A 15,209-nucleotide genomic window follows, 5' to 3' on the forward strand; every position below is an offset into this window, starting at 1 on the left:
CCGCTGGTTGCTTTGATCTAGTCATTCCCAGTATATTCCCCGACGAGATGAGGCTATCTATTGCAAACAGAATAAATTCCAGGAAGAATTAATGAATTACTACTAATTGGAGAGCTACGTGAATAGGTATAGTGGTGTTAGGATTGCTATTATTATACAATTTAAAAATAATTTCCCAGTAATTGGTATTAATGAGCGAGTCTATTACACAAGTCATAATTGATCTTGCATCACCTGGAAATGGGTCATGGAATCGGTGCGAGAGGGAGCCATGTGGCGTGTGAGGTAGTAAAAGAGATGCCCTGCCGTAAGGCAGAAAACAGTACTTATTGATTTCATACCGATGGAGCTAATCACCTTTACCTCTGAGCTACAAAACAAATTTATAAAGCTGAGGAAGCATAAATAACTCTGAAGGTAGTTCAGTTATTGAAGGACTGAGCTTTTACTTACAATTCTCTAGAATTTCTGAGTGATGTCTCTTGCCTATAGGACCATCGATTCTCTGTACAGAGAACTAGTGGAAGAAGGATTACTAATAAAAGCCAAGACTGTGAATCTCTCCGATTATGTTGGTAAGGTACACATTTTACAGCTAATATGGTGTTTAATCTAATCAAACTTCCAGCCATTCAATGTTCACTGACCCCTGTTTGCAGTCAAGAGTGAGTTTAAGAGTAATCTCACTTTCAGGACTTTCAAGCTTGAGTATCTAAAGCCATGTATGCAAATCCAGCCTGTTTTTGCAGGGTGCTTAGTACCTTTCACTTCTGCTGCTGAAACCAGGAGCCGTTTGTAAAGCTGGTGCTTGGCTCTGAGCACTAACGCCTAGAAGCCGTGAACATTCTTGGATGTCACAAGCCCCTCTGAGGTAGAGACCAGGTCACCCTTTCAGGAGCACTGGCCAGGCATTAGCGAGACACCGCAAATCTAACAGACTAGGGGTCATAATCCATCCAGAATATTTCCCAGAAAACAGCAAAAGCCATACCTTTGCATTTGCTTATTCAGCAGAGATGACTTCACCTTCACCCTTACCTCGGCCTCCCTGACTGCCCCTGAACTTTCAGCATTGCTTTGAGGCGTGTCTGACCCTTCATTCAAATAAGATGTGTCTCTGCCTAGTTCTGCATTTCACAGTCCTCTTGCCCAGTTCCTGTTACCTGCAGCTGCAGACGCGCTTGCCCATGCTCTACGCAGAGGAAAAACAAATACTCACAGGCTGCACAGGGGTCTGACACCATCTCCAAAAGCATTTGGTGACAAACATTAAGTCACAGCAACCTTAGCAGCAAAAAAAAAAAAAAAACCCCAAAAAAACCAAAAAAAACCCCACCACACATACCACACACAAAACGCCCACAAAATTCAGTTGTTTCAAAGGCCACCATTGTTTGAATTTGCAGACATCCAGAAGCCACATACTGTAATGACAGCCAATGGCATTGTATCTGAGCCGGCAAAGCTGGATTCTCGTACATCACCTCTAAATGCCATGTTTATATAAACTCTTAGAAACACCAGTTACTGCCTTCAGAGTCTTTGCCCCCTCTGAAGGCTGCGTTAACAAGCGTTCCATCCATTTTATGCTCATCAAAGATCACAAAGTAATGGAAGATCTTCATTATTCCTTTGTTCACCCAGCCAGTACCATCAAGGTCACTTCTGTCCAACAAACATTCCCTACCACAGATGTTTTGAAAGCACATCTTAACCAGTGGATAATAATTAACAGCTGGTAACATCAAGCCTGGAAATAGATGGCTTTGGGCCATCTTCCCTTGACCCCTGAAGTTTGAAGATTTGGCTCCTCTGCAGCCTAGAGCAACAGAAGGGCTGCTCCACATTACCCTAGCAATATTCACCTGCCAGCAGCAGAAAACACTAGCCACAGAAGTGCAGAGCCCCAAAATATTCACCTGGCTGCCTACGCACCTGCCAGGTCCCTCAGATGTCCCAGTACAGACGCTGGCCCATGCAGACCCGGCAGCAAGGAGGTGGCCTGGACTGTCAAATCCAGCTCTTCCCAACTCAGTGCTCGATCATGCTTCTTGAGCTGCCAGAACAAGATACAGAGGGTATTTAAAGTTGGCCTAGGATTTGGACCTAACTTTTGTTTTTTAAATACCAAAAAAACTTCCTTTAAGATTCCAAGGACATAAAGCCTGCAGAAAAATAAGTCCTCATCTGCTCAGCTCTGACAGGGCTGAAGTCTAAGGAAGGTCACTCACTCCTAGTTCCTGGGGAAAGGACAAAGAGTGGAACTGTGCTACACAGCGAGTAAAGGCACTGAAATGTCCCCCCTCTATGACAAACCGACATCACTGAACTAATTTTCTTGGTGACCTTATCTAAATTAGTCAGAGAATATCCACTGTGATTTATGTTCAGTTGCAATTAAACCCTTTGATGCCTTCTAATTAAATCTGTGAAGATTAATTCCTATCCAGTTTTTTTGATTTCTCCTTAAATAAAAGATAAAACCTGAAATGAATTTTATTCTTCAGAGGGGAGGGGGCAGTTACACCAGGGCTTATCTGCCTTTTTGCCCCCAAATTATAACTCCACTTTTTCTCAACTATTGCTAATTCACCTCTGCTCCAGAGAGCTCTAGTGCTCTCCCTTTTCACCTCCAATAAAACATAATAAACTAGTATTTTTCAATAACATTCACCATAACGTGTATTTTATGCTACAAAATCATCACTGACTACATTCTCACAACTAGTTTTCCTGCTTGTGGCCCATCCTTCTGGATCTTTGTTCTCCAGCATGTCTGGTATATGGACTTGGACAGGGCAAGCAATGCGATTACGGCTCTGTAACAAGAGCCGAGGCAAGATTCAAGATTAGATTGTTTCAGTTCATGGCAGGCATTTTTAGTTCTCTCGGGTTGTTTTGTGGAGGTTTGGTGGTGGTTTTTGTTGTGGTTTTTTTGGGGAGTTTTTTTGGTGGTTTTTTTTAACAAAAAGGTGAACTGCAAAGCAAAGAGCCCCACCAAATTAGGTGACACACTGAAATGTCTAGCATAGCGAGAAGCTGAGATGTGATGCAGCCAGGGGAAACGCCTGTTAAAAATATCTTTTCCCCTCCTCTTTGAAATCCTTTTGATAGAGCATGGTTCACTGGGATTCCAGCCCTGCAGAATCCCAAATCTAGAAAATCCTTTGCCAGCACTGTGATTTATGGTGCTACTAATGAGTCTTCTCCACAAAGTTTCTTTAAAAGGTTACTTGAGACCGACTGCTCTGCTGAACACTTTCCACAGTCTGGAAGGGAAAGTCCACCCTGTGTTTAACTTCATTCTCCTTTGCAGTTCACCTTTCAAATTTCTCAGGGCCACATTCCACAACGATACTGCCCTGTCTGAGTCCCCGTCCCTTGACAGTGCTGGGTTTGCCGAGAGCACGTTATATTGGTATTCTATGGTAGTTTTTCGTTACTTGAGTTATGCATTTTGTAACAATGCAGTGTCACATTTATTAAGCCCATGCTTCCTCCCTACAGGCGAGTACAACTATCTGGGGACCACACTTCGTCAGGTAGATAGAGAGCCAATGCCCTCTCTCGCAGATGTCAGACAGCTAATAGCGCTGTATGGAATATTGCCATTAGGTAAGAGCACCGCAAAAATTACTGGCAGGGCAGAACACAATGGCTTTGCTTCCTGTCAGTAACATGCATTTTTACTGGCTTTGACAGGGCTTGATTAATCGTAATCTAAAGCATTTTGCAGTATAATTGTTTTTCAATTAAGCCTTCTGAGCAAAGACCGTATCATTTTAATAGTGCATAAAGGAGCTTGCACATGCTATTGTCAGGTATTGCATTTCCATACCATCTCTGTTTGCATGTTAACAGTTTGTGAATGGCAGCACATAAAAGGAAATCACTTGGGAAAGATAATAGCTAAAACAAGCTCCAGTGATCAAAATTAATCAAGTTAAGGGAAGGGCTAAGGTTGCAATTTACCTTTTACAAGCTGGCTAATGTTACTCAGTACTAAACAATGCAATCATTTAAGGAATTAGTCTGGATACATTTTGTACATCAGAAAGAACACTTTTAAATACCCTTGCAGTTTTAATGCCAGACTTAGCCAGTACCTAACAAGGGTTTGCTGGGTCGGGTTGTTTGCTTTTAATGTAAAATCTATCCCATATTTTACTTGGGACTGGCATTAAGCCAAACTCTAGTGATTGCAAGAAGCGCCCGTCTCAAGGGCCTCTACTCATACTTCATTTGCATCCTTTTCCATTCCTGATTGGATCTGGGGGAGATTTTAACTAGGCATATCCTCCCCCAGGCTGTGTCATTGTCTGCTCATCCACTTTATGGGGCAAAATAGCTGAGCAGTCTCCCTGCCTCCCATTCTGGCAAACGGAGCAAAGCTGACACAGAGCTGCTGCTTTTCCCTTGCGCTTGCGCGCCGTCCAGAAAGGCCGATGCTCGGGCTGTTCTCTGCGTACGTAGAGACATTTCTTGTCTCCTCAGGCATTTCTTGGCTCCCCCCGCCCCGAAGCGGGCTCGATGTGTTGTAGAAAGCTTGGTGCACTAGCCCACAAGTCTGCTTCATTTGGGTTTCAGGAAGAGAAGAGCACTCGTTCTGCCCCATAGCTCAGTCTGAAGAGTCAGGTTAAACAGAATGCTGGCAGCATCCCTGCCTTCAGCCTAGATGGGGCTCTTCCCACCCAAGACACTGTCAGCTGGTTTTAGCTAAACCCTCAGGGGCTGGCTTCAAGTTTGACCACAATCAGCTGAGAGCGAGCTCAGCAGTTATCCCTGTCTGCACTGAGGTATTTCACATCTTGGATAACTCCTCCAAGGTTATGTTTTAACACCACCTAATCTAGGGAAATCAAGCCCTAAGACACCCCCCAAGGCAAGAAGGAAGAGAACTCATAAGTTGTCCGCCATTTATACAGTTGGCTAAAAATCTAAGGAGAAGACATCCTGGACTATTTAAACAAACAGAATGTATTTGCAATAGCAGTTTGAAAACCACCTTGGATTAAAAAAAAAAAAAAGATACTGCATGAGCCAAAAAAAGGCACAGGAATGCTTTCTCCTTTTGGGTGATATGTTATGGATGACATTTTATTTAATTGGCCTCAGAACTAGTTAATCATTATGTAATTGTGTATGTGTAGAAGGGAGAGTTTTTCTCAAAATGGTCGGTCACCTGATGGCAAGGAAAGCTCCAGCTTAAATAGCATTGAGAAAATTATAAGCAGCTGAAAGGAGAAATAATAGTAGAAGATATACTTCATCTTTAACCACAGAGGAGTCCGCCGCTCCCCTCATAATAAATCTATGTGTAATAGTAATAGATTGGTATGAAATGACCAAATATTAATAAAGCCTGGGTGGCTGACAACTTCACTACATCCTGCACAGCGCTGAAATAATGGCATTCATCTTAGCACTCAGTCTCTTGTCATTTATTTGGGATGTTAAACCATTAGGACACAGATAGGCAGCCCAATTGGATTTGGTTTTAAATACCATTCCTACTTAGCTGTCCTCCTTAACCCAGAGAACTTTTCCAGGCTAAGCCGTAGGCTCCCTCCACTACCCATCACTTTCGGGGCTGGTTTCCCCCAAGTCCCATAGTCCAATATACACCAGTCTCAAAGACCTTCAGAAGTAGTGGATGCTCACACAGATTTGAAGATCTGGCTTTGTAACAACCACCACTACTGACACAGGACGTTTTTAGACGTCGAGGCAGTGATGTTACTGGATTACCAGTGGGTATGGATAACACATTTGGCCTTCCCTGCTACTTCCATCTCCAGAGGTTCACCTGCACCCAATTCATACAGTGACAGAGCTGCAGCGAAGACAAGTTCTATCACCATCAGCTACCTAAATCTCTCTCTGGTTCATGTTTTCACAATGCAGGCGTTTCTGCTAGGCTTTCCCAGGTGATGGAGCGTATTTCTTACAGCCCAGAACGAGTTTACCTGGAGCAGCCATAGAGATGGCTTCAGAAATGCTGAGCAGTCATCACTGTTGGCAGAGCAAGCGAAACACAGCAACTCTGGCATTCGCTCACCCAAATAAAATGAAGGACCAAAAAAGAATCCTCCTTCTAGCAGATATATCATACCTGCTTTGATGTAGCTGCCATATTCCAGACTGGGGAACAACATTAGCTGCTCCGTGGATAAGCTAACACTACACTCAGCAGGCATGCCTAGAGAGCGTAACAGCAGCAAAGGATTTTTGTTTCTCCTCTTTGGAGGAGATTAAAAACAACACACATGGTAACGCCTGGTTTCAAAACCACTGACAAATGCAGCTCCATCAGATAGTCCCCTTAAGATTTTCTGTAAAGATGGGGAAGCTGGAAAGTGTCATTTCAGACAGCAGGAGGAAGGAATTCTGCTAGTCCTACGCGCAACATGAATCTACGCCCTCGTCCCATTGCAGAAAGCGAGAACCTGCTCTGACAACAAATGCGAAGCTAAAGCCAGAGGTACATGTCCAACTCTGCCTGACACCGAGGCAAGGCAGCCGTCCCTGTGCAGAGCACCAGGCTTGGCTGTACACACAGCCACCAGCAGCAGTTCCGCTTCAGAGCTTTTATCTTGTGCCCATCCTCAAAGATTACTCACGAAATACCATTCTTCTAGCTTGCGTAGATTTAGAGCTGAAGTTTGCCCGTCAGAAGGTACAGGTAAGGGCGACTGAGTTTTGCTACAAGCAGGGTTGTTAACTCAAATGTGCTACAGTCACAGCTCTGGTTATAGAGAACTGAACTCAAGAGCACTTGTGCCTTATTAAGGAAACAGTAAATTCACATTATAAATTATTTATGGTGAAGAAAAAAGGAAGAATCATTCCACTACCTTTATGGCAGACTTAGATGAAAGTAATAATAGTGCTGTATGACTTTTTGCAGGTTCCCAAACAGTCCATGAGAAGGCTCCTTTGGTGAAAGCTTTGTTACTAGCTGGACCTGCTGGTGTTGGAAAGAAAATGTTGGTCCATGCCATCTGCACAGAAACAGGAGCTAACCTCTTCAACTTATCTGCTTCCAACATTGCTGGGAAATACCCAGGCAAAAATGGCCTGCAAATGATGCTCCACATGGTTCTCAAGGTACTGTGTTTTGTCCACTCCTCTACAAAATTGGCTCAGTTCATCACATCTTTTGGGAAACAAATAGGGAACTGAATTGCAGTTCCTCCATGCAGAGGAACATACACACCAGTCATATGAGGGCAAAGCTGCCCAAGGTCCAAAGGACGGCCAACCCAGTTTAAAATTCCCTCCCCGCTTCCAAGTTTTCAAAACCATTTTTTGACAGCCAGTGCGTGCACTGCTGTGGAGGACTTAATGCCCCTTGAGAAAGCGCTCATAGTACCCATATTTTTCACATTAACATTTATGCAAGCTTTGTGTTACCTTGAATATGAAAAACATCATAGATAAAGAAAATTCTGTTCTCTGTTTATATGCACATCAGTCAGGAATGCTTGCCATGCAGCATTTAATGAAATACAAGACTGGGGGTGGTCAAAAATTTCCTCTCTGGGACTGTTGCTTTAAAACAGCTCGCTCTATACTGCTCTCTGTTTACCTATCAGCAAGCTTTTCAAAAGAGGGAATCCTAGTTCAGGATTACATTAACAGAAATGTATGAGAAGTCTGGAAATGAAAGAAGGCATATGAACTGTGAAGAACATATCCCAAATCCTTTTTAGAAAAAAAAAAAAAAAAAAGGACACCATCCTGGCAGGATTTCTTCTACATTTTAAGTCCTCAGCATTTCTGCTAAGGAAGGAAGCTGGTAAACATTTCCAGACAAAATACGCTCAGAAAGAAAAAACACAGCACATACACTAGAAAAAAGCCAAATACAATATTTTTCTAGTGCCAGAGGCCTACTAAAAGACTGAATTCAAATTGGCTTTCCCTGGGATTTATCAGATGTATTTTATTAAATCCAGCATTGTAGCAGGTTTTGTGACAGGTGCCTCCATCCCCAGAAAAGACAGGTTTCACGGTTAAAAGCAAAGCAATCCCCGAGGACCCTATTTCTTGCTGGTCAGAGCAGCGCCTAAGGAAAAGCGACGGTGCTGTGATCGTGCCCCTTTGATGCCGTAACGCTAACACCGGGTCTGGCGCTCCCTGACACGAGTTAGTGCCATTAGACTGAGCTAATACTCCCTTCTCCTCCCTCCGCTCTGCACATTTCACCCATCTCCACTCAGTTTCTCTGCCCTCATCAAGAGCAAAGCAGACATCTGGCTGCAGACACAGCACACACACACACCATCTTTTCCATCGTTTAGTCCCTGCTAGAGCACAAGACCTTTAAACGCAGGAGAAAGGAGGGCAGCCTTGTTACTCCTATAGAAGGTTCCAGCTGAAGACATTAAGGTTTTTTTGTATACATGCATCTATGTGATATATACAATAACTGGAACATACATAAAATGTGTATATCTATACACATTAGATACACAAAGTATATATACACATTATATATATATAGGTACATAAGCCTAGATACAAGTATATAAAAACCCTTAAATTTTTTTTACATTACTTACAAACAAATGGAAAGGTTATCCAACAACTCCCCCAAAGTTACAGGGAGCGGTCCAAGCTTACTTCTCTGCTGTAGCTCTTACAAAAGAAGCAATGACACTTCGGTGAACCTCCGTGAGGTACTGGCATGGAAGTTGCTCGCAGTCAATCATGTGGAATAAGGACTGTCCAGGCACTTATCAAAAGGTGACTTGTTCCAACTGCAACAGCAGTACCGCTTCAAACTCTGCTGGCTTAACCGGGGGCAAGCAGCACAGAGTGTCTCCTTCCAAGGGATACATCATCTGCACGCTCATTTCTGCGTCAACTCATATTGACATCACAGCAGCCCGCCCCCACATCACTCACATCAACTACATTCAACTTCCATTCCCAGTTCCTTTGGTTGTTTCACCTCACCTGCCACCTTCTGTCCCCATGGCCAAGTCACCAATTTGTCCAACCCACTGATGATTTCAACTCAGATTCTGTGGGTTCCGAGAGCCAGGGTGGGAGCAATCCTCCACCCACACCAGCTCTCACCTCTGCAGTTACAATCCCTTTTTTTTTTTTAAAGTCTTGACAGTGCCAGATATGTCTCACTTTCCCTGTGTCTGGGAACTCCCAAGCCCCTGCCACAGCCATCCATTCTCTTTGTCCTGCCATCGGTCGCTGCTTCTTTACAACATCCAGTGCTCCCATCCAGTATTGTAGCCCTGCACCCAGGATGGAGTAAACTCCATGCAGCAGCCCAAAAAGGTCCAGGCTATAGCCCACTGACAAGGCAGCAGCTTTGCAGGAAAGGGCTTGGGGTTCTTGAGGACAACAAGTTGAACATGAGTCAACAGCACAGCCATGCAGCAAAAAATCAGCCAAATACTGGCCTAGATCAGCAAGACTGGAGCCAACCTCTGAAAGCAATTAGTTATTCAGCACTTCTGAGACTACAGACAGACACTGTGTCCGGTACTGGGCTACCCTGTTATAGAACAGTATTACAAGCAAGCAAGTCCACTGCAGGGCCGTGAAGGTAAGGGGGCCGGTGCGCATGAGGCAAGCCGAACAAATCCAGTCGTTTCAGCCTAAGAGAAGGCTGGAGCAAGAGGGAGTCTAACTGCTGTTTCCAGGGGCTTCACAGGATAATGCAGAGAACAGAGCCAGGCTTTTCCCAGAGGTGCACAGCAACAGGACAAGAAGGAATGGACGCAAGTTGTAGCAAAGGAAATTTCTTGTATGTTAAGGGAAAAAGTTTCCCAAGGAATCAAAGGATAAGGGATCTTTCATATCCTGATTTGCAGGAATCTACCATTACCCAGGCTGAAGCAAACACAAGGGCAATACACATTGAAAACAAATTGCTTGACAAGAGGAAGCCAAACACTGGTATTTACCCAAAAAAAGTTTATTTTTCACCATGGTAAAAAAAAAAAAGTCTTATGGAAACATATTTAGATTATTGGAAGACTACAATATACAGTGGCATGTATAGCAGACAAGCCATGAAAGCAAACGGTACCTTGCAGCTGACATGCAGTATTTAATAGTCACAGCTCTCACAGTCTGCTAGCTGACATACCATAGTACACCTTGTTAAAGTGCCTTGCATGCAAATGATCACCAAAAGATTCACCACGTCTCCATAACCAGACACTTCTGGTCATGTTTTTTTTGCAAACAGCAGCTGTGGCTGTTGTCAGGCAAGCTTTCTACTCCAGCTTTCCAGGAGTGCCTTGATACAGAGTTAGTCCAGCAGAATACAGACCTTCCACTTACGATTTTAAGTGAATGACAGGAAACATGACAGTTCTTTTTCTGTTATCTCACAGTCCATGTAACCATCGTTAAACACCAAGGTTTAGTAAATAAGAATTAATGGTGCTCTGTGATAAAGGTGAAGTAACCTTGCACTTTTGATTACCTATCACATCTGCAAACAACAGAGTTCCTGTAATGAAAGGAAACTCTGGAGAGCATAAAATGACCATTAGGAAACTTTCCGCCCATAACCGAGTGTTGGCCGCTGGCAGTTGTTTCGTGGGAGACACCCTAAACAAGTGAATAGCATTGGAAAAAATGAAACTTTAATTTGTTTCAGATGCAAGAGCCAAATTCTTCCGCACCCCCCCCTTATTTCAGGGAGGAGACTTGCAAGAGACATACCAGCCCTGATCCAAAAGAGAGGCTTGTGTGTTACTCAATGCAGGCATTTTAAATGGCATACGGAGGAAATGACTTCTCATACCAGAACAGGAAAACACCGACATTTCAATCTGCCTATTCAAAGGAAATGCAAGGAAGATTAATATTGAATAGGAAAAATATTGAAAGAAGCTGCAAACACCAAGCCTGAGCGCTTGTGTTCTCCACAAAGACGCAGCAAAGCCTGCCAGGTCAGCTCTGCTGTGGAGTGAAAAGAGAGGATCTGTCTCTAATATAGAAGGGCTTCCCAGCAGTCCCCAAAACAAAAAACACGTCCTTCAAGCGTGAACCAGAACATATTGGAATATTTCAATTAAGCCACATTTTTCCATGTATTGAGCCAGCCTGAACGCAGCAGAGCTCTCAGCCAGCTTGTACCCACCGATGGCTTGGCTCTTCCGTCTTCCCGTCACGGCACAAAACGCTGCTGCAGTGCAACAGCTTATATAGAAGACGCAAAGAACGATAGCGAAGGACGCACAGAAACAAAAATCCAGAAAGGCTCGAGGAGGTAGAAGGCATAACCCTGTGCCGCAGAAGTGTAAAAATGCAGGTAGCTCATGAGGCTTAACTCCGAGGCAATAAAAGTGGCAAGCACAAGCCTTCCGTTAGCAACCATAAGGCAGCCATCAGGTTAATCACTACCAGAGCAAGGCAGCCCCTCTCGGGTCCTTTGCCAGGGCCGCAGCAGCACACAGAAAGCACATTGTACAAAAAGCCACACATGGGAAAGTGTTATTAGTGCAACACTGACCAGGCTAAAAGGTTGGGAAAGAGGTGGCCGGGAGGAAATACCAGCAGAGAAGTCGGGTACGTGTATCAACAGCTCAGTGTGTGCTGTGCAGCCGTCTTCGCTGAACAAGGAGTTGTACAGAGCAGCAAAGCTACAGGAATATTTCAACACCATCACTGCTAGGGGACTCTGTTATCAGGCTATTTAGCAAGTCAGAGGTGACTGAAAGCGTTATACCAAAGAAGGAATACGATGGAGTTTATTTAAGGTTAAATGCTATAACCCCAGCTTTTAGAAGCAACATCATTTTGAAGTCTGTCATTGATTTTTTTCCACTGAATCAGGTTCGTTTATTCGTAACAATACTGCTGTATTGTCCCTTCAGACAGGTCATTTTTCTGGCAGTCTGCAGAATCAGGAACAGTTTACCCTAGCACACCGACAGAAGTCTCTGTGTATTTAGCATTTTCATGCCACACAAGACTCTTCCATTATAGTTGAAATTTGGGAACAGTACAGTCAGCCTTTCCTCCCAGCATCCCAGAGCAATTCTTCTCTCTTGGTGCAGTTCAGCCTGCTAGAAGCCTAAACCCTTGAAGGGTTATTTCTGTGACAAAGCAGCTTTACGTTGTGTTACTCCAATATCTAAAAATTAAATGCATCCTGCTGGAGGACAGTATTTATAGTTATTTTCTGCCTAGCAAACCAGAACACAGCAGCAGCATCGCTGTAGCACTGGAATATTTGCCTGGTGAGGCTCCCACACATAAGGTCTAATTGCAGGTTTCAGCATCTTGCTGCTTTAGCTGCTTTGAAGCGTTTCCTTGAATATAAACTACAGACTATTGAGCAGTTTTCAGCAACGACTTGAGCTTCCAGAAGAATCTTAGTCTTGAGCTTTTTCAAAAAAATTCCATCAAAGCCTTCAAGTTTGGAGGAGCCTTGTGCACATGTGCCGTGCAAGAATCAAGTTTCTGTATTTTCCAAGGGTAGCAATTTACCTGTTCAACCCTGCCTCTCAGGTTTGAAAAGTTTAACCCAAGGCTTTCCAAAAATGCTGTTTGATCTTTGAATGTTGCCAGACCGCCTTTTTTTTTCCCCCCAGAATCATTTTTCCTGAAGAGCAACTCAAGCCTCTGTGACCCACCAGAGCATGGTTCACAGGCAGCTGCTGGCTCAGTGTGGTATTAGAAGGGTTAAGGAGCCATCTGCTGGCAGCTCCGACAAATTGTTGAATGCAGCAAAGCTAATTAATTTGTAATTGAAATTTTATTATGTACAGTGCATTTAATTATCCATGGATTCAAACTGTCCATGGGTAATTCAAATGAAGCACTTTTGTGGGGAGTGGTGGGGGGATATACAGCCTGCAATGTATCTGCCAACAATTTAAATTAGGTGCTGGTGGATTCTGTGTGTCTGACCTGTCTTTAAAAAAGAGAAACAGCTAGCCCCAAATAGAGAGAATATTTCTAAGAAACGCACAGAACTGAGCTTAGTCATTTTATTTCTACTTACTGGGTGGGGAAATGAAGGGGACCAAAAAAAAGACGACAGCTACAGGTGTGAAAATGGTGAGCACTCTTCCTTAATAGGTAAAATGAAGCTACAGCCCAGTTAAAACTTAAGGCTCCGTTTTAGAGGGCTGCTAAATACAGAAGCCATCTCCAAACCACACAGGGAGAATCTGCACATCCCCGATGGCAGTGGTCCCACCGAAAGGGCAGCCTGGTTCCCTTTGAAGTACACAAGCAGAGTTCAACCATTGCCAGCAGCTTTTATAGCCTCTGTAACCTTCCCCATCCTTACTCCCCCATCACATCACACTGCAGCGTCACAGACAGGTATGGAGAATATATTGCATATACACAATTGTATACGAGAATATATTGCAGCTACGCAGCTCCCCAGGCTTCATACCACTGCATTACCTCGCAAAGCAAAAATACCAGAAGATGGCTATTCTCCTTACAAAGCAAATGCACAGCACTTCTTCGGTCATAACCATGAGTGAAGCAGGAAGAAAGCACCACAACAACAACAGATTCCACGGCAACAGAGTCTGTCAGGGTAGTCATGCGTGGACATGCACACACAGTCCGTAAACTTGAGTAGACAGCATGCCACCAGCCCAACCTTCACTTGGGGGAAAGGCAGGCTTCAAGGGGAACACTCTCCCACTGCCTCACCTCCCTCCCGACATCCTCTCCAGGCACGCAAAGAGCGTGAGTAGAAAAAAAATGGTTGTTATCTCATGTTTCAGAAGGTAAAACTCACCGTCAGAAACATCAGAAGCCCCAGCTGATGATCCATTCGTTCGCGGTGCCAAGTTCAGTACGGGTCTCGCAGACGGAGTTTCCACATGTCACAATAGATTTCATTGCACCAAATGCAAACACAGTTCTTTCAGAAGCTGTAGGTTTCTTTTAGCAACTTCAACCTACATTTTCCTTTCCAAGTCTTAACTATACAAAAGAATATCAGTTATCCTGTCTCTGCTATATGACCATTCTACCAGATTATTCTTCTTTCACCACTTGTCTCCAAGCCTGTTTGCAGACATCCAGCAGCTAACTGAATTCACCTGCAAGAGCAAATCAAATCAGTAGGACTGACTTGCATTTTATGCAGGTGTCTGAGCCCTTGACTAGCAGGATACTCAGCAGAAAAACCCCAAGTCTAAGGCTGCTGCACAGCTCAGTTAGTGAAAGCCACATGCTTGCCCTCTCAAGTGTACCTTGAGGAGCATGTGCAGGCTTAGGAATATGCCAAACGTACCTCTGAAAATAGATAAATAGGACAGATTAAAAAAGCATTTGGCTTTAAAATGGCAGGTATTATCGCTGTACAGTTTTAATCTGCCATTTCAGTCCAACTTGCATACTCGATACACTGCTGGAGTGAGAAGTTACCCCTTAAGTTGTACATGCAGATAAACATTCACACAACTGCCTAGGTCCACACCTCAGTTTCTGCAGGATTTTCATATTATCTTTCATGGGACAAAGTCTTTTTTTTTTTTTAATTCTCATTATTAAGGCTAAACGTTTGAGTTCCTGCCTTCCAACAAAGGAAAAAGCTCAGTTTTCCTCAGCGAAGCCATTCTGAACTTGGAGGTACCACTTGACATATTCTGGGACTGATGAGTTACCGCAAATAAAGCATCACATGCCGAAGATGGCATTGTTTCCACTTCACCCCATCAGCAGCATAGCAGAGCAAACAAGTTTAACAGCCCTCACCTACTATTCTTTTCCCCTTATCGTCAGTCCATTTTTACTGTAGAGACACACACGCACACTTGGCGCTTTCGAAATGCTTCCATAAAAATGAACTGTGGTGCTTTGAAGAGAGATGTTCATTCTTGCCACACTGGCTGTCAGTCAAACACTGAGCTCATTGATATACACAACCGATCGATTTTGTAGGCTTCCTTCCTGGAAGCAGCAGATTCAGCTGGGGAAAGAAAAAAAAAAAGCAGGGCAGAAGAATGCAGTCTCTCTCTTTGCCCATTGACTCCTTGAGCCATCACTTCTGTTGCTGAGCAAACCAGCACAGATCTCAGAGCCACTGGAAAGTGATTAAAATTTGGCAGGAGAATGTCTAAACCACTGGCGTTTCTATAGCAATAGGGAGAGCGCAAGATGTGAAGAAGCCTGTAGCATTGCTGCCATCCTGCTGTGAACTAGAGGTATAGTGCCTCTGCCTTTGGAGCCAGAAAGCCCATTTGTACAGA

The 15,209-nt window shown here is 43.9% G+C and overlaps 1 protein-coding gene across 1 annotated transcript in view; it reads left to right on the forward strand.

The window, feature by feature from the left end:
* Positions 1 to 15,209, forward strand: part of DRC11 (dynein regulatory complex subunit 11) — a gene marked incomplete at its 5' end in the record, with an annotated part of 105,321 nt that overhangs the window by 76,174 nt on the left and 13,938 nt on the right. Inside the window, 3 exons of the mRNA XM_082001586.1 lie at positions 493 to 575; positions 3,508 to 3,615; positions 6,908 to 7,107. Of these exons, the coding sequence (XP_081857712.1) occupies positions 493 to 575; positions 3,508 to 3,615; positions 6,908 to 7,107 (391 nt within the window). The remainder of the gene's footprint in view (positions 1 to 492; positions 576 to 3,507; positions 3,616 to 6,907; positions 7,108 to 15,209) is intronic.

This window comes from Phaethon aethereus (genome assembly GCF_964289735.1).
Source record: "Phaethon aethereus genome assembly, chromosome: 6".
NCBI classification, from domain to species: domain Eukaryota; kingdom Metazoa; phylum Chordata; class Aves; order Phaethontiformes; family Phaethontidae; genus Phaethon; species Phaethon aethereus.